General features: G+C 39.2%; 1 protein-coding gene across 3 annotated transcripts in view; it reads right to left on the reverse strand.

The window, feature by feature from the left end:
* The window catches only part of MAP3K20 (mitogen-activated protein kinase kinase kinase 20), a 156,375-nt gene that overhangs the window by 38,187 nt on the left and 95,401 nt on the right, over nt 1-22,787 (reverse strand). Inside the window, exons 9-12 of one of the 3 annotated variants that reach the window (XM_036253958.1) lie at nt 21,038-21,112; nt 16,047-16,153; nt 8,654-8,789; nt 1,810-5,150 (exon numbers count right to left, since the gene is read on the reverse strand). In XM_036253958.1, coding sequence (XP_036109851.1) covers nt 4,770-5,150; nt 8,654-8,789; nt 16,047-16,153; nt 21,038-21,112 — 699 coding nt within the window. In that variant the 3' untranslated portion in view covers nt 1,810-4,769. Of the gene's footprint in view, nt 1-1,809; nt 5,151-8,653; nt 8,790-16,046; nt 16,154-21,037; nt 21,113-22,787 lie in introns of those variants that run through there. The other 2 variants (XM_036253957.1, XM_036253959.1) reach the window with 2 other exon arrangements.

Below are 22,787 nucleotides of genomic sequence, written 5' to 3' on the forward strand. Positions count from 1 at the left end.
TACAATCTAAGCAGAAAACCAATTTTACTCAAAAGCAGCAAAAGGTGCCTGATTATAGAAAAATGTACGCTCTGTTATATATGTGGTTTGGTGAGACTGCTCATTTCAAATGGCTGCAACAAGTCTAGTGTATAAAAAATATTTAAAGTATCCATATTTAACTTGGAATATGTTTTAAAATGATCTTTCACAAAATTCTTACCACTCCAATGAAAACTCTAAAAATAAAGTTATCTATATCATAGTGTACAGAAGTCATTCTGCTCTCTCCCAAACCTTCTCCCACCCCCACCTCCCTGATTTCAATGGCGATCAAGTGAATTCTCAGCTGGTCTGAAAGTCTAATTTGCTGCATGTTAAAAATCACTGGCTAAAACCCGACCTTCAGCAGTTCCACAACATCAAATACAAGAGTGCTATGAGCCTGCAACTTCTTGCCATTGTTACTTGCGTTAAATATTACATCGTAATTTTGCTAACAACAACAACAACAAAAAAAACCACCTACCAACCAACCAACCAACGAAACGACAATGATTGGTAGGAAAAGGGCCCTTTTAAATGAACCTGGCTACTTTGTAGAATTGTAGCTACCTCAGTGATGCTTTTCTTTTGTTATTGTGGCATCGTTATAACAGGAGAGTAAACTTAGATGTTTCATAAAGTTTCCACAGCATTCTTATGAGGAAAGAACCCATTTCCACAAGTAGGGATTTAAGATAAATGCCACAAACCTACAAAATTCAGATTGTGTAATTCTGAAAATGCATCTCTTGACTTGGGTGATTTTGTTTGGGGGAAAAACTAGATATGGAATTCTAAGACTGCCAAGTTTAGCAAGCTTCTCAGTGGAAGAAGGAACAATGGGTATTTGGGATGGAATTCTCTATTAGGGGCAACTGTCCCTGACATTCGGGATGTTACCATTTTTGGCACTGGGCACTAAATACACCCCCAGTCACCATGACAAACAAAAATATGCCCCAGCACTCCCAAACACCATTAGGTGACAGCACTACCTTGGCTAAGAACCACTAGTAGGGTACCACCAAATTCTACATGATCATGTGGAATTTAATGAACAAACTGAACTACCAAGTAAATGAGAGACACACTCAGATACAGAGCAGGCACACAGCTGGGGGGGCAGGGGGTGGAGGGATTGAGCAAAGAAGAAAAAAAGAGAGAACTCATGGACACAGACAACAGTGTGGCGATTGCAGGGGTGGAAGGGGGTGGGTGGAGGTGGAAGAGGGCATAGAGGGGATAAAAGGTGATGGGAAAAATTAAATTAAATTAAAAATTGAAGAAAAAAATAGAAAAAATTTTACATGATCAACTTTATGAGTAAAGAAAAAAAGTGAAAAAGTAGTATATATTTAATTTTATGGCTCTGACAATTATTACTACAATTTCGAGTTTCAATTCTCATTTTGAATCTTCAAATTTCATTATTTCTTTCTCTTTTCTTATAAATGTAAGTCAAATAATTGGAAATAAATTCAATAATTTGCCATTCCAAAAACTAATCTGAAAAAGGAATTGGAAGGTGCACAATTAACATCAGCATGAGCTTTTCTGCATATGGATGATAAACATTTCTTTTGAAAATTAATAAAACTAATAATAGAGTTCAAAGTCTTCTAATCTTCACACTGGTCTCATTCACTTTAAAATGACATTTCTATATATGTATATGTAACCATGGACATAGACAACAATGCTGGGGACAGGGCTGGGGGCGGGGATCGGGAAGAGGGTATCAATGGGGGAAAAAGGAGAAACATGTAACAAAAATACATTAAAAAAAAAGTCAACAAAGACGCAAAAAAATAATAAATAAATAAATAAAATGCTGTTTCTATGATTCAGGTTTCAGGGATATTCAAAACCCTAGAAGATACTGCTTTGGAACAGAGAGTAAAACAGCTGATGCCCTGTGGGAACTACAGCCCAATTCTTGGTAGAGAACAGTTTTAAGTTTATCACCGAGGTTATCAATTCGTTGTATCCTAAATCTGTATAGTTCCTTGATGGCAGAACATTGAATTATAATCACCTCTGGAATATTGGTGGGAAATGGCAGGGATGGAAATATTCCAGAAGTATTATCTAGTTAATGGTAAATCTGGGCCTGGGTACAGAATCCTACTACCTTCTCTTTTGGCCCTATTTGGCTGTTTTTATTAATGCAGCAAAACTTTATGTATAATCATAATAGATATATATGTAAAGGGAAAATGTCAGTTTCATTAAGTTCATCTGTCTGTTTTAAATTTATTGCTGATTATTCCTAAATGAGGGGCAAGGTTTACATTCTTACATAAAATGCACAGATCCCAAAATTAGCCCACAGAGATTCCTTTATCAGTGAGGCCTTTCCTAACCACACATGAAAACACCTCAACATTCCCTATGGGCCTTCTCCTCCCTCCCTCCTTCATTTGACAGCACACACTTATCCCAGGTTTTCATTCCATAAAATATATTAGTTTTGTTTAGTGTTGATCTCCACAGTGCAAAGATTGTTGTCTAGTTGTTCCCTGAAACAGTACCTGGCACAGAGAAGGGGCTCAATGAATGTTTGTGGAATGAATGGCTTTATCTTTGCCTGGTAAAATGTGCAAGAGGCTTTTAAACTACCGTCTTGAGCTCTTTCCTTCAGGCTGCTAAGCCATAGTGTCGCAGGGCATGCCGGGAAGTCAAGAGGTGCAAACCTTCTGCTCTACTCTGAGATTTTTCTGCTTGAGTGGCCTGGCTTGAGTCAGGGAGTAGACAGGACGCTTATTTAAGTGTATGTCAATTTGTCACCAGCACTATATTGTGGTGTGCGTGTCTCTGTATCTATGTATCAGATTGGGTATGTGAGGAACCCCCTTTCTAAGTGAAAGACTTACCTACTCTTTCTGTATCTACTTAGTCTGTGGGTGGTAGCCTTAAAGGCCGACAGAATTCATCTATTGCTCACACTCTTCCCTGAAAGCAATCAACTTTTAATTTCATCTCATACTAAACAAATAATCACTTGATGTCGCTAGTTTATTTTTCCAGAAGGTTACTGAAACCACTCATTTTTCAGTGTCTTTTCACTGGCATCATCACAGCAGCTAACATTAACTGACTGTTTACATGGGCGTGGCACCGAAGTGCTCTCTGTGTATTGTTTCATCTTCATCGTCATAATAATAGTAATAATCTTCATAATAGTTCTTTGAAGTAGATCTATCATCATTCCCATGTTAGAGATGAGCAAACAGACACAAAGAGGTTAAATCATTTGCCCAAATTTATTTGTTATTTTTCTCCAAATAAAGCTGGAACAGTGCACAGATCATTTTGTGGGTATTTTTCAGCTCTTAATAGGGTTAGAGGCACGCCATGCTTCAAATTCCAAGAGGCTTTTTACGATCAAATATACTTGAAAATAGTATTACTATCTATGATGATGTCCTTTCTTAAATCTTCCATAAAAAGAATCACCAAAAGGACTTTGATTTACTAGTCAAATGAACAGTGCTGTTCTCTAATTTAGGCTGGAAAAAAAGTCTTTGTTCTTTTGCCTTTTTTCATAACTACAAATGTCCTGTAGTTATTTTTTTAAAAAACGGTGTTTTATAGTTTAGACAAGCTTTGACAAATATGTGATAACATTTGGAGCATCTCTGGCTGCCCAGGATTTTACAGCAGCACCCACACCTCCTTCCCTCTGGCTCCAGCATCCTTAGTCAGGGTTCAAAAGAGACAGCCTGGAGGGCTACATTTCCTATCAAAAGACCCTTCGTCTTGTACGTTTGCCTAAGTAATGAAAACTTATCTTTGCCGGTCCTTTTATAGTATTTATTTCCTTCTTAAAAAAAAATCTATCCATATGTTGAGAATCCAAGATCATCAGGCCTCTCTGAAACACACACACACACACACGTGCTCTCACCGGAAGTGCAGAGCGGGCCTGTGGCAAACCTCACACTGCCGAAGTCCCCTCGCAGACCACATCTCTCCCTGTATAAAGGAAGGGGTAAGGCTTGGATGACAGTGTGTTGCTGTTAAGAAGCTTCCAGGGCTAGCACTGGTTGGAAAGCCTGTGACATCTGCTGCTGTTTTCAGATTAGAGTCTCTCTCCTTCAAATGTGCTATGGAGAAGAACATCTCTCAGGTCTCACTTTGAAAGGTTGCGCTATTAAATATTGAAAATTCTCGGCATTTAGGTACTTCTGAAGAAGTATTTGTGACATCCTTCTTTCATCTCAATTTTTTTTAATTGTTGGATTTTGTAGTCACTATCAATCGTTTCTGATAGTACAGTGTATTGCTATAAAAAAAAAGTAGTATGTAACAAGAAAATCAAGTGTCAAAGAAGATTAGGAGTTAAGAGTGCTTGTTTAAAATGTAAGTTTTCTTAAGCAACTGAATAAATGAAATCAAGTAATCAAATCAAATACAAGCTATAAAATATTCATTAAATAAAAAGCCAGCACGTCATTAGCTAAAAATACTATATTGTATATGGAATCACAAATTTCTATAATCAGGCACCACATTTGCTGATTCGTATACCTTTTGGCTTGACCTCCCCCGACCCTCCCATTTTTCTGTAAGCAAAAACAAATCAAAAGTAAAATCAATTAAGAAATGACTGTCACATAAATGTAATTGGCCTACAAACGCAATGCTTGGTTTTCTACCTCCTTCCTGGTTTTTGTACAGACTGAGATAACAAGTTTATTTTGTTTTTCCAAACATTTTCCATTTTATTACTTTGCTTTCTGCTTTCATTCACTATTATTATCCATGTCATTATCCTCCTCATCACCGTCATCATCATCATCGTCACCTTCTGACAAGTCAAAATCACTGAACCCCAGGGCCATGTTGACCTTCTTCCCCTTTCTCTTAGATGTGGTTTTGGAAGAATTCTGCTTGGCTTGCATGTTTATCTGCATCCCAGAATGCAGCACAGCTCCTGCTTTGTTCATTGAGAAGATATCCCCAAAGCCCATCAGCATCATGGCCTGCAGACTTGGGTTCATGCCATGGCCCTCCCCGTTACTTGTTGCTGTGATCTGACATGACATCTCTGCACTGTTTGACTCCTCTGTCTTAGATTCAAAGTAAGACTCCTCAGACATTCTTGCAGCAAGAGGCAAGAGAAGCTATCACAAGGGAAGAAAGGACAGAAGTAAAAAGAGAGATTAGGACCAATTTAAATAAAGGAAACAGATACCACAAAATTAGCGGGCACTGCACAGAAGGTAAATGATGAGGGAAAATAAATGAATGTAGGGAATTATGTGAGAATTTCTTTATTGGCACATCAGGCTCCAGGATATTTGCCATAATTCATAAATGACAGAATAAATCACAACCACAAGTTTGCAAAGCACTGTAGCAAGCCAAATTTCACACGGGAAGGAAATTGCAAGCTTTAAGCCCTCTTTTTGCGTAAAACAAAATAGTTTTTAGGACTTCTCTTAATTTTTTCCAATTTCACTTTCACAGATCATATTAAAAAAGAATTAAGTAGAGATGAAATCTCAAGTAAAAATCAAGAAACCTTGTACCAAAGAAGAAAAGCTTAGAGGAAGCGTGAAAACAGCTCAGCAGTCAATATAGTTCTAAAAAATGTGGGCATTCATTACTTTTTTTTTAGCTAGATTAGTATCTGACTCTAAACTAAAAATGAGGCCAGAAGTCACTTGTTTCCATTTGTTACTTATTACAGCCAGATGAGATATAATACTAGTTATTTGATTTATGAAATAATTTAGTTGTGAACAAATTCCAGATTCTGTCTCTAATATTAAACAAGTACATACATAAATACATGGGAAAATTGGGAGGAAAGGAAACTACTGTTAATGTAGATTGTTATTCTCTATTCTCGACTATATAAGTTTTCTTCTTCCAGCATAATTTTATTTCTAGGAATTCTCCTTCTCACAGTGGATACAGACATTTATTTTCTACCTTATGTAATTATTTTGAACAATCAGCCTATTTCCATAAATGTTGGTCAGATTAGTTTTGGGAGTAAAACTGGCTCTGAAAAGCGTGACTAACTCTTTTGTTGGGAAATAAGCAAATTAAAGCTTATATTTTTGGTGTTGTTTAAATATGGGTAAATTTATGACAAACATTGTACAAATATATTACTGTGGGGTGACCTTTATATTCTGGGTGTAAAGATACTTTTTGGGCCAATTTTCTAATTTTTAAATTAAAGCTGGAGCCGAGTTTTTAAAAATATTCTACTCTATTAAGAAAAGACTTCTGAAGTTGTTAATAAGAACTTCACCTAGTTCAGCTAAAAAAAGTACCAACTCCATTGAAGAAAGAAACTGCTTTAGATCCTCTAACACTGGAGACTCGACATTATTTCCCAGCTTCACGAATTTGTTTTTCAATTGTTAGATGCTCTCGGGAAACTCTTTGTTGCTTATTTATTTTATTATCTCATAGGTCCTTCCTCACAGTATGTTAAGATCTCAATAAATGTCTCTCAAATAAGCTTTTACTCTTAAAAGAAATGTTTTCTACACCAAGCTACAATAATAATTAAAAAATAAACGTTCATATTTATGTATGGAGAATTCATCTCCCCAAATATCTTTAACTCATGTTTTAATTTCAGGGAGGAAAATAACGTCCTTCCTTGAAATAAATCCAATAATACAATTTTAAATGACATCTGTCGATGTTAAACTTCTATAATTAAGACGAGGTTACCTACAGGTAACTTAAACCTCCAGCCACTTCCTTTTCAAAAGGTCTATTTTATCTTTCTCTCAGAAGCCTCATTGAAAGTCATCTAGAAACTGATGTGAGGATTAAAAGAAAATACCTACTTACAAAACACCTGCGCACAAACTTCCTCTCCTTCAGAATCCCAGCTCTGAGCAGGAGACATGAAAAGCAAGCGTGTGAACATGCAGCCCAGTGAGAGGCGAGGGCAGGAGCCCCACTGCGGCCGCTGCTCTCGGGGAAGCTCCTTTACAGAAAGTTTCTGCAGTCGACATGCAGCATACAACCCGCTGGGCACGCACAGTGCTCCACTCTTTAGGACACAACTATGTTACTAACAATAGCAAGAATGTGTGCCAGGCAGCCCATCACTTCTTAGCAAAATGAATGCCAACAAGCCGAAGGTTCTAAAGCGAACGCTAATAGGTGGTTTGAAGTTTTCCTTACAATGCTACATTTAGGGTCCAGCATGCAATGCTTTAGAGCTTAAGATTTCAATGTATTTAAAAAAACACACACACAGAAAAAACCCCAAAACCAACTCAGGAAGACGGCCACATGCCTGCCTCTCCTGAGCTGGGGAAAGCAGTGCTCCCTTCCGGGGCCCTGGGAACACTTTCTGGGGCTGCCTGTGGGCTGAGTTCCACCAGGACAGGAAACTCCCCTCGACTTCTTTCCTGGGAGCCAAGTTAAATTCGCTGAATTTATATAAAATGTGGTACCTTTTTAATACCCATGATAGTCATGTATAGCAATTCAGTTCTTACTCTGGGATGCCTTGAGGAACCAAAGTCATTTCTGAAAAGTTAAATCTGATCATAAACATTTATCTTCATTGTGTTTCCCCTTTTTTGGGTATCAGGTTGCTTCTCCACGTAAATGGGAAAAGGAGGCAAACTGTTTTATTCTTTAGACACTGGGAAATACTCTGCAACTGGGCACTGGCTGCTTAATGAAGATGAAGACTTTTAAAAATAGAAAAGCTTTCTGAAGATCACAAAGTGAAGGGCATTTAAGGTTTTTGTTTGTTTGTTTGTTTTTTTGTATAGTTGCCATACTAGCTATCAAGAATAAATTTAAAATATATAACAAATATATTTTTAATCTTACCCTTACTTGTGATTTTCAAGTGGACAAATATGACCCATTAAAAACCCTGGAAAAACTAATAATAAATTTATACTTCATTTCCAAAAGTGATAAATCTTTTAAAATAGAAAAGAATGCTGAATTTTGATTAGACTTTCAATATATCATGTCAACATATAAGCTCAAGGTAAGTGTACAAATAGCAAAATCCTTACAAAGAATTTTTATCGTCCTTGAATTATACGGCTCGGAATAAACCGAGATATCTCCTAATTGTAATAAATATTGGAAGCTTGTCCGGAGAGAAGTTCATTTCCAGTCTTTTACTGCCCATGATCATACCGCTAAATTGAGTAAGGAACATTAGTGCTCGTCATTCATCTGTCATTAAATTAGCTCTCTTTTAGAAGAAAAACTTGGTTAAGTTCTGACACATCACAGGCTTTCTTAGACAACTAGCTGCCTCGGTGTTACATTAATTAATTCATGAACTTTAAAGAGTTAAGCAGCATTGAGACACATGTTCTGGGCTTCTAGCAGATGGTGTGAAATATACATTGGGTTTTATTTTTGTTATTCTAATATATGAACACACTGACAGAACAACAGTTCTTAGGGACAGAGCAGAGATAGGATAATCTTCTAAATTTCTGACACTGTTAATTGAAGTGAGATATGAACTCTACTTGAGCATAAGTGTGCGCCCTTTAATACACGGTGTTAGGCAGGAAGGGAGGGGGTGGCAGAGGGAGGCAGGGGTCGCCATGCGCCATGCTCAGCCATGTCTTCTAAGTGGGGGACGGGTTAACCAGGCGGGCACACTCACCGGGGTGTTGGACTGCTCCGTTAGTTTTTGCTCCCACATCTTCAGACGTCTTTCTCGTTCTTTCAGCTCCTGCTCTTTAAAGCTGAGATCACGCTCTAGTTTCTTCAGCCTCTCAAGAGTTGCTTCAATTTCGCACCTGCACAAGGATAACTGGTTTCAGTCTCAACGTGGTCCATCCGAATGCTTAATCAAGGTACAAGGCTAAAATGTGTGCTCTTGAACCAAACGGCAAACTATCAGATTATAACAAATCTTTCATAGCCTTCAAAATCAATGGGTAGTTTCTAATTTGGAAAAATAAGCTCAAATACTTTAACAAAGCACCGAGGAGTCCCTGGGGTGGAGCCGAAGCTTTGGGGCTGGTGTTCCGGTTCAGCCATTTAATAAATGCTGACATCCATCTAGCTCCTTACAATTTCCAAGGACAATTATATATGATCTCATCTTATCTTCATAACAGTCCCAAGAAACAGGTGCTAATCTCATATGGAGATGGGAAAATGATAGTATCACACCATTAGTAAATTCACTTCAGCCTCTTCCCTGGCTGAGTAACTCCACCCATTAAGCTGACCCCGACTCCTCAGTTGTAAGGGGTGGTGGTCATCTTACATCAGGGATTCCCAACTTACCTGATCCTAACAATTACCCAAGTAGCTTGTTAAAAAACAAACAAAACCACACAACAAAACTCAGATTCCAGAGACCCTTCCTTAGAGTTCGTGGTTCAGGAGGGCAGGATGGGGCCCAGGAATTTTCATTATTGACTAAAAGATGCAGATAATTTTTTGCCATCAGGCAAGTGTAGGACATCCTGGGCCCTATGTAGGCTAAGGTTCTTTTTAACTCTAATACGTTTCAAAGCAAGCCCCTCCTTAACCTCTACAGGCCGCTGGCCTCCCCACTCAGAACGGCATGTCCAGTCACAGAGACCGTCCTTCACAGAACATGAAACTGGTAAGATGGCTCAGTGCACACTTTTCTCCTTCACAGCTGTCACGTTTAAGTCCAACTGCATGCTTTGGGAGCTGTTTCCCTTGAGTTTCTAAAGAGCCCGTGAGAAAAGCAACAGTAATGAGAAAGGAGAGAGGAGGTGGCGGGAGGGAGAGCCGGGAAGGCTGGAAACAGGTGAGCTGCGGACCCGGCTGACAGCCCGGCAGCTCCGGGCCCACGACAGCCCTGCGGCGGACAACCCCAAGGCGGACCGGGCACTCCCCGAGCCCTTGTCTAGGGAAGGTGGGGCCCCCGGATCTAAGTCAGTGAGTACATGCAATCAAAACCCGCCTTTCTTATTTCCAGGGAAACTCAGAATCAGTGGGCAACTTATCGCAATGCCCTTGTAGATGAGAACTAAATGGAGGAAAACAAAGTGATTCTGGGGGTTCACTGGCAAATCCCAACTCAGGGGACAGCTACCGAGATGGGTCTAGATTTGGGTCGGATGCTTTACTTCCCTGGCACCCTTAGAAAATCACAAAACAATACAGTAAAGTCACACTGCAGTCCCTAAAGAAAGGCACTAAATCAGCTACCTTCCAGAGTTATGACCTATCATCAAATCCAAATTTTATCCCTGATATTTCAGACATAAATATTATGCCTATTCATAAGTAAATCTGCTTTTACTTTTCAAATGGAGGATTGAGGGGGGGAAACATCAATGTGGAAAACCTTAGGTTCAACTTTCATAACAAAGAAAGAGCCATCTTCAGTCAGTGAGAGGGAAGGAGGGGCCACGGGGAGGGGCCACGGGGAGGGGCCACAGAGAGGGGCCACGGGGAGGGGCCACGGGGAGGGGCGTGTCGGCGGCTTCCGCCAAGCCAATCCCCACTCTCCTGCTGGGGCCCAGCTCACTGATGTTCATTTTGACCAGTTTAAATGGCCAAACATTCCATGTCACTTGTCATTTAAGCCAAGGATCCATCTCAGGTTCTAGCTTGGGGAGCCCACATGATTTTGCGCCCTTCTGGAAAACAGATGAACAGTTAGGCAAGCCGAAAGTTGTGATGCAGAAAAACAAAAACAGACTGAGCAAATCTTCTCTCCCTCAGCCTGTTCCCCAGGCCCAGCTTCCAAACCCTGTTCTTCCAGACGCCCCAGGAGCCGACAGTGACCGAGGACATGTGCCACAGAGGGGAGCAGACCCCAGGGCAACAAAGACACTGCTCTCCATTTTTATTGGTGCATTTATATAATCACCCCTGTTGTAAAAAAGTTTAAATGTTTTTATTGATGAACATTACAGCTCTATTCTTAAAATCTAATCAAGGTTGACTTCTACTACTATCAGTTTTCCATATGCTAAAAACAGGTGATGAACTATAATTATCTTCTTTTATTAGACACTTTCTTTGAATAAAAGGTCAATTACTGAAAAACAGCTTTATGCCCAGCTGGTGTGGCTCAGTGGTTGAGCATGGACCCATGCACCAAGAGGTCGCCAGTCTGATTCCCAGTCAGGACACATGCCCAGGTTGTGGGCCCGATCCCCAGTGGGGGGCATGCAGGGGAGGCCAATCGATGTTCTCTCTCATCAATGTTTCTATCTCTCCTTCTCCCTTCCTCTCTCACTAAAAACCAATAAAGAAAAAAATAAAAATAAAAAACAGCTTTATTACATATATATTACATGATAAGTGTATCATGTGTATATTATACTTAGTCTTATGTACTAAATGATTTGTGCGAATATCCAAATTGCAAAGATTATTTTCTTAAATCTTTGTTTTTGTCCTGAATGCTCACTGCCATTACTGCTAGTAAGTCGAAAGGAGGAGAAACCAGCGGAAGATGTGATGAGCAAGGAGATGGCTGGCACTAGGTTTCTTTCCTAGTTTCTTAGGTCAAAGGAAAACATAGTTAAGGTGGGTTTTAATAACCTAGTTTTAAAAAGGATTTCCAGAATAATCACTGACTTTTCTAAAACTAGATGTTCCATCTGGTCTTTGTGTAGAGGAAGCTCAACCGGAAAACAAGCATTTGCCAGAAACAGCAGAGCAGGACCGGAACCCGACCCACTGTGACTTCCATGTACTACACACCCTGGACGACAGCCACATGGTTTCAGACACCAAAGTCGGGGGAAAAGAGAAAAAGTCTGAATGTGTTGTCTTGTGAAACATCCAGATGATCTGACAAAACACTTGGTATAGTGAGTGAGATAGTTGTTTTACCTTAATCATAACCTCAAACAATGACGCCCTGTAATATTTCCCTTCGGGACCAAGGGGCCTGGGCAGGTGAACACTGCATGCTAACAGCGAAGGCTGTGGCCCCGGGCACACGTCCGCAGCAGCACTGCACAGCCTGTGTGCCCCTGCAGGCCTGGGATCAGACGGCTGGGTCCCGCCTGGGCCCTGCCTTACACACCACCATCTCGGGCAGGTCACCCAACCTGTCCACACATCAGCTTTTGCATCTGTGATGGCAGGGTTGCTACGTGGATTAAAAATGATAATCTGAATAAGATTAAGACCTGGTAAGAATATTAAGACCTGGTAAGAATATAATACATGACAGCTGAGCTTATTATTGTTATTCTAGTTAAAATATTATCACTCCCCATGTTTTTAACCAATGCCCAAGCTCAGATGAAACAGCTCTGCTGTTCCTCAAACAGTGGCTTGGTGGTTCGGGTAAAGACCTGTTCTCTCTCAGCTCTCGGGTTAACTAGTTCCGGAAAGACAGCCAGTGAGGCAGCCCCACCCAACTATTCACCTTTTACTAAAATACATGAATGTTTTACGAGCTGATTACTCTCATCTTTTCATCTTGAAGCATTTCAAACATTACATTTATTATTCAACTAATCCAGGTTTATTGTAGAAAAAAATAAAGATACACAAATAGTAAACATCCTTCTATAATCTCATTACCCAGTGATTACACTAACTTTTTGATACTTTTCTCTGTACATCTACACATCAATGTGTGTCGATTTTACAAAAATGGAATCACTCTAAACATACTGGACTGTAGCCTCTATTTTAAAATAATTTATCAGATCTCAAGTCCAGTCAGTGTAGCTCAGTTGGTTGAGTGTCATCCTATACACCAAGAGGTCATGGGTTCGATTCCTGGTCAGGACATATGCCCAGTTTACAGGCTCGGTCTGCAGTAGGGGGCGTGCAGGAGGCAGCTCATCTGGGTTTCTATCTCTCTCTCCCTCTCTCTTCCTCTCTTTCTAAAAAAATCAATGAAAACATATTAAAAAAATAATTGATCAGATCTCTATTATCATTCATTGATCCATATGATTTTATGAATGGAGATATCAATTTTTTAAAACCACACACACACAAAAGATAAAAACAAATCTCCTTTTATTACACTTTATGCCATTTCCAGTTATAATTCTAACGATAGATGGATCCTACAATCCTGTATAACCTTCTTTCTTTTTAGGAATACCTTATTTAGAAGGCGGTATTTTTCTCACCAGCAATGTATGAGAAAATTTATCACACTGGAAATTTTCATAATATAAACTTTTGCCAATCTGATAAATGAATTATGTTCCCTTCTATTTATTTGACTGCTAAGCGAGGATAAATACTATATTTCATATGTTTTTTGGCCACTGGGTTTCTCCTTTTGTGAAATGCCTTTTCATGTCCTTTAGTATGATATTTTATTTAAAATGTTCTTTTCAACAGTAACTCTGTCTATCACAGTGGTTTTCAAAGTGCAGTCCAGGGACCCATGAGAGCTTTTCAAAGAATCCTAGAGGTTGACTTGGTTTGCAGAGTAACGTTAAGACATGACTTGCTTTGGCTACTCTCCCTCTGTCGCGGGTGTGAGACTCTCCCGGGGCTTCAGGACGTGTGGCAGTGCCATAAGCTGAGTGCGGGAGCAGGATTTATTACTATTCCTTAAACGAATCAATAAAGACATATTTGTACTTTTATCAGTTCTAATTTTGAATGTGATGACTATTGGCAGATGCAACATTTAAACAAAAGCTCTTTGGCCTTCTCAATAACTTTTCAGAGTGTCATGGAGTCTTGAGACCAAAATCTTTAGAACTGCTGATCTATCCCATGGGGAAAAAAAGTTATAGCAGCATGGCCTTTGTTTTGGAATTGTATTTATGAAGGATGATACTGCTTTTGGCCATATGGAGGTTTTACATTTTTTACATTTCTATATAGAAAAATTACCAACTTGCCCCTAGTTTTCTAATTCTGTTGATATAATTTAAAAGACTCCCTTTCTCAAGGGTATTAATAGTAGCATTGAAATCCTACAGATTCTTTGGATAAGAGATCAAACAGTATTTCCTCAGGGAATCCTTTAATTATATCCTCAGACTAGATTAGATTTCATGGTTATATGCTCTCAGATGTCCAGCACTTCACTGACATAATCTTCTCAAAATAGTAATGAAATAATTATTTGCATACTTGTACTTAGGAGTCTAACACTGGGCACTCCAAGTGCGTTGAGACTGTTCTGCTCATCACCAAACCCCAATACCCGAAAGGGCACCTTGCCCCCACTGAAGTTCAATGAATGTCTGCATGAAGGCATGTAGGAACATATTTGTTGTGGCAAACAAATTAACTTGCATATTGCTATTCTCTAGTGCAATACCATATTGTCTTTTTATATTATTAGCACCACAGCATTCCCTTCCCCAAATATTTATTGAACAACTGTTGTGGTCAAGGCACATTCTAGATGTGTAAGTACAGTGATGAACAAAGAGATGATCTGACTTTATTACACTTTAGCCAGTGACACACACATTAAACAAACTGTAGAATTACTTATGAATTCCAACAGCAGTAATGGGGTATGAAGGAGATGCTCTCCAAGCACATAAAGTGGAGCCTCATCTAGTCTGGGGCCAGGAAACACTTCTATAACCATTTCCCATTTTTCTAATGTTGGACCTGGAAGATGCTTTTTATTTTTAACCGTAAAATCCTTTGGGCGTATATCTTTGTCCACGTCTTTACTTCCTTAGAATACGTTCCTAGAGATGGGATTTCTCAGACAAATGTTATGAAAATTCTAAAGGCTCTTGATGCCAACTGCTCTCTGGGAAGGCTGGGCCAGTTGCAATCCCGCCAGCAGAGTGACGGTGCCTGCCTCGCTGTCCAGACTTTGAGGACTATCGGTGCTTTTTTAACCTTCACCTTATCGATAGGTAAAACAATATTATCTACCTGATACACTATGCATGTTCTAAACAGGGATGAGCTTTAAACAGAACGAACTACATTTCGCAAGACCCCCGAGTGAGGAAGAACTATGCACCTGCTGAGGGACTACAAGCCAGAAACAAAGGACAGACTGATGGTCTTCAGAGGAGGCTGCTGAGGCCAGAGTACAGTGGGTCTCATGAGTCTTATTAAATATTTTGGCCTCTGTCCTAGAGTAATGGAAACCCCTATATGGATTAAAGAAGTGATCTGTTTAGATTTGTGATGAACTCTTATTACAGGAAACAAGTATTATTTACAAATATTACTTATTTGTTCATTATTTCAGCTCAGAACAAAGTCCCTCATACCTAGACTATAGCAGACAGTATTACTTTTGTATCCCAAATAAAAGTTCATTTAACTCACTGGCCTTTGACAGAGATTTCAAAAGAATAAAAATAAATAAAGTTATTGTAAAACACCAACCAAACAGCTCAAAGGCATGTCTAATAATGAGAAAACAACTCTTGTCCTTTTCAAAGTGCATGCAGTACTAATTTGGCATCAGCAGGTGGCGCAAGGCGTCACATTACCACCTCGGATCTCAGGAGCAGAGTTGCAGTTACTTAAATCTCTGCTGAGTCAGGGAGGAATGTCAGCTCCCAAACATGCTATTTATATTCGTGCATCATGTGACCTGGCTCAAATGTCTCATCCCAGGCTTATTTCTTCCACTCACACAATACCATTTTCTCATTACTAAACTTGTTTTACACTTGACACAATTTAATAGGATTTATAACATCAAAAGTTTTCTTTCTAAAGTGTTTATAGTCTCCCTACCTCCTCCATCAACATATAGTGCTCTCTGCAAATTTCCAGGCAAACAGTATTTTTATTTCTTACTGGACAGAGGCCAAAGCTTCCTAGCACAGAGTGTACACAGAGATATGTCTGGCAACTGTCTTTTGTCTCAGAAGATATCATTTCAGTATTCTTTCCAAATACTCACACAATAGGATAAGGCCACGAGCTTAGAAGAACAGTTTTTTCTGTTTACGTATGAAATGGAGGACTTATTAAATCTCCAGAAAATTTTAAAGCAAAAACAAAACAAAAAGCCCCAATTTCTAAGCTATACTTGGAGATCAGAACTGTCATCTGGTCTCTGTTTCTCCCTTTCACCTAAGTTAGTCATGGTCCTTGAGAGCCAGGGCAGGTGACTCTGGACGAGGCCCACCTACCTCCACTCGGCCTTGTTGTGCAGGAATGAGTTACACTGGTCGGGAAGGTTAGTGTCATTTGACATGGACTCCAGAATTGAAATGATCTGCTTGAAAGATGGCCGTTTCTGAAAGAGAGAAAATAATCATCACTTGTTAGAAATTAAGACAGTAGATCTTCAAGAGAAATTCTATAAGCACTAAACTCAACTCAACTCACCATAGCAAAATAAAATATGATGTAATGTCTTGATTTAATTATTTTACAACTGTCAGACCACTCAGGTTTAGGGAACTGTATTCCTTATTTTCATGTAATTATTCATAAAAGTAGACTCATGTCATTTTTCCATTGTGTGACCTAAGTGGGAATAATTACAGTTTTCTCCAGGTAAGGAAAGTACTAATTCTCTCTTTTGGGTATGATTAAGGACTCCTAAAAGGCAAAAGTTAAGTCCTTTAAAACTCTATGTAATTAAGCAGGCATCTAAAAGTTAATGGTAGGGTCTAGGTGGTAGGTATAATAGTGTTCACTGTAAAATTCTTTCAACTTTCCTGGATGTTTGAAATTTTTTATAATAAAATGTTGGGGTGTAAAATCTACTTATCAATTTATCAGAACTAAAAAAAATTTCCTAAACTAGTTGCTCAGAAAAATTCCCCAGTTTTAAAGCCATTATAACTCCATGTTTATTCCGCATTGTAACCAGCTTTGGTGCTCAGGTACTGTTTACTGGAAACCGAAGATGCCGTAGTTGGGTGTATTTCTTCAGCCAGCAGTAATGACATTGCCTGTCTCTTTAGACTCACGCCAAGGTCGAGAAAAAGATGAAAACAAAAATGGAGAAAGACAACAAAAGGATGAGGCACATCCTCTCTTCAACATGCCTCAAAGTTATGCCATTTCTGAATAAATTACAGTTGCAGCAATTAAAACATGCATTTTAGTTTAGGATCACAAAAACAAGGACAAATGTTGAGGTGCTTGCTCTGCTCCCAGGACTTGAGCACTTCCTACATTAAGAAGGGCAGTTTTCCATTTCCCAGGTGTACAACGGAGGTACTTATTCTGAGTTCTTTTAAGGGTGTGTGTGCGTGTGTGTAAGAAGAGGGGAAGAATAGCAAAATGTCACTGATGTACACCAAGCCTAATAATAAAAAAACAAAATGCTTTACGCAGGAAATTAAAAATATCATTTGTCTTCTTTTGACTTTGTTCCCATTTTAATTTCTACCACTATGTGTCAGGTTGCAAAAGAAAAATATTTTAATTATTTGCACAGGAACAAATTATATAATAAATATAGGATTTTCATTTTGCATTAAAAAGCAGCAGCAGGAACTAATGACGTTTTAAAGAATAATATTTTTCTACATAGACATTCTTGAAATAAGGTGAAAACTCTTTTGTAATTGGATAATAAGTACCCCTAGAAAAAAATCTGAATTTTATCATTAGAATATGCCCTCAGATAGGAATGATCAAAGTGAACATTTAACAAAGCAACAACGATGCAGACTTTCATGGTAATACTATTTTGTGTGTACTCTGATTGCAGAAGACAAGATTTGGCCTAAGATCTTATGTAAGCTCCTCCGAAGGAACGTAGTTTCCTTTTAGGTATAATGAGGTTTTGTGTACTTAAAAATCACAACTAGGGTCCTTTATTAAGCATCTGCACACAGTATTTCTTTAGTTACCTTCATTTTATAGATAAGGAAAATCAGTCTCAGAAAAGTATACAGTGCCCAGTACCACACAGGAAGCAAATCATGGAACCAGGGATGATATACATAAATGCTTCAAAATGCCTTATTACGAGAGAGTGAAATATTTCCTCCTTTCAAATTCAGGGCTCTGTTATTTTTTTTCTTATTTAGAAATGTCACTTTAGAACTTGAACCAATATCTACCTTTACTTCCTTCTTTTCTTCAATAAATATTCTAAGTACCTGTACAAGCCATTGGGATGACCTGACACTGACCTAATATCAGCTTTCTCTTGTATCTATTTCCTCCTCATTGCAAAAGAACATATTTTTATAGCTGATTATTTTAATCTGTGTGTTAATATTCTAAAGTCTACACACTGAAAAAAAACATACTTTAAATACCATTATACGTGAATAGTTCTGGCACCAACTTCCGGCTGGAATGCTATATACTTCCAGCCAGGGAACTAGCATGTGCCTCTCAGGAAATAAACCGTGGCTGGCGACTTCAGTCAACCCAAATTGGGCATCTGCTTGCTCAGTGTATAGGCAAACGGAAGGCAAAACTAGCTCTATTCCCGTACAGATCCTGCGATCAATTTAGGAAGAAAAGGTATTTTTAACAACAAACAGTATAAGGTAAGGCACTAGCCCGGATTGTGATTTAGGAAAAGAAACACTCGTGATGGGCCGGGGTACGCAGAATAGCCAGGGAAGCTGATGATGAAGCAGCCGGGGTCGGGAAGAAAGGAAGGGAGCCTGTGGGCAGCGACGGTGCGGAGGAGCGTCTGGAGCTGCTCAGCAGTGAGAGCTGGGAATGTGCGCTGCGGCTGAGCCTAGAGCTGGATCAACTCCAGGGGCCATGCCTTCGTTTTAGCAGCATAAATTGTCATAAGTTTAGGAAATAAAAATCAATCAAACTTCCTTTATACTTCACACGACTAGAACATAAGATTCCTTGTGGTGCTAAGGAAGTTCAGCTTAGCACATGTGAAAGACATGCCAGCTTCATGGCAACAACATGGGGCCCGATGTCCTGCACGGCCGGTGTTTATGCTCTCATTCCACTAATGCACCATAAATGTACATGCTCAGAATTATAAGTCAGGTAGCACAGTTTCTGATGAAGAAATTCAAAACCTGCTTTGTGTACTGAAATAAAAATCACAATTACAGAAAACTAGTTGCACTAATCTAAGTCAATGCAAATAATTTCAGGTGAAATTATTATTTAAATGTTAGAGAGGAAGACACTATCAAAATTTCTGTATATGCCACAATGGACATAGAACTGGTAGAAAGAGTATGAAAAGGGTCATATGATACCATGTTAACAGTATTAAATAAATGTTCTAGAACAAGCTTGCATAGGCACTTAGAGTTTCTAGTGGATTAACTGCAAGTGCAGGCATTTCTCTTAATGCTTAAAAATCCCCTCTTCTGCAAAGTCACACTCTAAAAGAATAGGGTTGAAACAAGGATAGGGCTGACCACTCAAAACCTATGCAAGTCTGTCAGAGAATACTAATAAAAGCAATACTAACACAGTTTAAAAACTTTTACTTCTTTAATGAAAACAATACTGAGTAAATATAGGGCTCTTTGTAAAAAGGGTGAAGGCAGTTTGATGAAAAGGAGGAAAAGCAAAGATTGAGGCTGTTTGTTAGAGAGGAAGGGTAAATGCTCACGGCTGGGGGAACCAGCCACAAACCCTTAAGGCTGCCAGCCAGCTGGGAACTTGGGGGCGAAGGGGCCCTACGGCACTGCCGGCTCCACTCCTGCCCCTGGTGCTCAGCTGTTCCCACTGGCTGGAACGGAACCCCGCGCTGGGAGACTTTACATATGACTCCGGGGACCCTGAGTTTTACTAACATAGTTCCCATGCTCACCAGTTGTTGATGAGTTATTCCACTAGAGCAGTGGTTCCCAACCTTCCTAAGGCCGGACCCTTTGACACAGTTCCTCATGCTGTATGTGGGCGCATCTGCATGTGGGCGGACCCGCCTGGAGACGGATAGAGGAGCGGTGACTCCGTTCCTGAGACCATCGGAAATATGTGTTTTCCGATGGTCCTAGGCGACCCCTGTGAAAGGGTCATTCGACCCCCAAAGGGGTCGTGACCCACAGATGGAGAACCGCTGCACTAGAGGAACATGTAGAACAGACTGTATGTTATCATTCGTTCTCCTTGAGGGTCAGACTGGAGCTGGGTTTAAATTAAAGAAGAAATTCCATTCTCAAGTTTTTATTTTTAGATCTCTATTGAAAAGGTCGGGTTACAACAGATCTATTTCCATGAAATTCTGGACAAATTGAAACCATAAAATTTTAGTTCCTTTCTGGAGTATAATTCTCTCTTATTACAATGTTTAATCTGTGAGAGTCTTTATTTTTAACTTCTTATTATGGAAAATTCCGAGCACACACAGTGATAGAGAGAATAATATAATGAAACTCCATATACCTATCACTCAGCTTCAAAGATTATCATGACTGATCTTATTTCATTTATACCATCCATCCATTTCCCTTCACTTTATTTTGAAGCAAATCCAAGACCAGCCTGTCATTTTATCTATAAATATTTCCGCATGTATGTGAGAGTCTTTTAAAATGCTCTTTGTAGGGAAAGGAAATGGGTCATTCATGCTCAAATGTGATAACCACATGAAAGCCTAAGTTTTGGAATTTCTCCAACTCTATTGTGATAGCCTAAAAAACATCACTGAAACTGGACAGGAAGTACATATCAAGATTCTCTCCAAGTGCTACTTCTAGCCTTTGGTTAGAAAGGTGACAGAGGATAGTGGTTAAGAGCCGGGACTCGTGTCAAACTGCCTGGGCTCATTACTTAAGCTCCGTGTGCCTTGATTCTCCATCTATAAAATGAGGATAATGACAGTACCTATTTCACAGAGCTATCGCGAGGGGTAATGAGTTAACATACATAAAGTATTTGGGGCAGTGCCTGACACATAATAAGCACTGTGTGCCATCTTTAAAACATGAAGGTGTAATAGTTATCATTAAAGATGAAAAAGAAAGGAACAAATTTCTCTTTATCGAGTCAAGAATGTCCAAGTGCTGTAAGCAAGAGCCCATTTGATTGAGTTTATAGGGATCAAGGTAAGCAGATGTCAACAGCCAGTCTGGGAACAGGAAGAGCTTTGCCTTGTCACAGACTTTATCACTCCATTTAAAAATTCAGCCAAATAAACAGGTGAAATGTCAGAATTCTGAACAACAGCAGCAACAAAATATATAAATATATATATATATATACACACACATATATATACCTTGGCATCAGCTTCCCAACACTGATGTAACAGTTCAGCAAAACTTCTGGGGCAACTGCTTGGAATGGTCAATCTCTACCATAAAGTAAAAACAAAACAAAATTAAACACAAGGATTTACTCGCTATTAAAAATAGCAAATACTAACTGAAGGGTCATAAAATAATTAATTGAAGAGCATGAACAAGGCATTATATTTAAATCATCCATTGATTAATATATGACAGGTAAGTTTAGATTCACAGTATCTAATCTCTAAATATACTTATACTTTTCCTCTAAAGAGGAGTCACAGTGGATGGAGAATCAAGTCTAAAAGAAACTACGGTAGGAGAGGGCAAGTCTGAACTTAAATACATCTAAAACCACCAAACTATCACTGTACTTTTATAGGCAACTGTGACACATGCAAACAGGCCAGGCAACTCGGAAACCAGTTCAGTTTTGGCAGTGGATGGACAACTGTGACGACATTTGCACCCTAGATAACCGCAGAGATCATTTTAATGGAGTACGCATTCTCCCTTTGGTAAATAGGACATTCTGAATGCATGATTTATTATGGCTTACTTTTAGTCAAACTCATAAACTGTAAGGACCTGATACAACAGAGATTATAATGTGAGGATCGGTCTTGTTCCAACCTTCTACAGTGGTGGTTCTCAAAGAGCATGTAATGCTCCTAGAGGCTGTTTAGAAATCTATGGAGGCATTTTTGTTTGTTTTAAAAACAGGTGGGTCGCACCTGGAGCAGGTCAAGGATGCTAGCCATCCTTCCATTTACAGTCAAGTCCTTCATGATTAAGAACTGCCTATAGTCCATCAAACTTCAAATGCCCCATGTGCATTCGTGTAAGTAAAACAAGCAAACCACGAGGTTTACAATTTTCTAAGCCTAGAATCTAACTCTGACTCTGAAATAAACAAAAGGTATTTTCTGAACAGTTTTTAAATGCACTGAACTTTCTAAGAACTCAACTACCAAATAAAATAAGTCAAGGGCTGGTTGAGGTTTGCATTATTCATAACCTAACTAAAATTTCTGGAAACTGTCACAGACAACAAACAGTGTTGCTCACGCACGGTGCTGGAGTCATGAGCCCAACTCGGCTCCGCATCTGTAGCTGCTGAAGTCTGTTTATCTACAGGTGCGGTGCCAGACACTGCTGCATGACCTCCGGTGGCCACGCCTGAGCATTTACACATTGCAACTGCAATACAGATTTCATTAATTTCTTTTTTATATTACAATTAGAGCGTTGTACTGGCTTAGAACATACTGTGTGTGGGCAGGTTGTATTACCTCTGAATTTCATTCCAGGGACGTGGAGGGGCGTTAACTCGGCTGTTATAAAAGAGCACGGGCTGTGCTGGAGTTGAGAGCTGCGGCACTAGCAAGTACCGAGAACATTTATCCCACAGTATCGTTAGCCAAAGAAGTTTTGCAAATAAACTTAGAACTGAACTGAGTTGGATTTAGGGGAGGCAGTGTGTAAAACTAGAAAAACAGTTGCCTTGGCAAGAAAACAAGACAATCTATATTTGGAATTACAGACAACCTTAAAATAAAATAAAACAATAAAAACATTTAATCAAAAACCCTTCTCCAAGTAAGAGGCTATGCTAAACATTTTAAAACTTCTAGCCTTGTGATTTCGTAGGATAGCATACAATGTGATAAACTGTATTATTATTTTACTGTAATGTGAACTGGAATCTTTTGATAAAGGTCAAAAGAAAAATCAGGTATT

Source organism: Molossus molossus, unplaced genomic scaffold, assembly GCF_014108415.1.
Source record: "Molossus molossus isolate mMolMol1 unplaced genomic scaffold, mMolMol1.p scaffold_m16_p_11, whole genome shotgun sequence".
NCBI classification, from domain to species: Eukaryota; Metazoa; Chordata; class Mammalia; order Chiroptera; family Molossidae; genus Molossus; species Molossus molossus.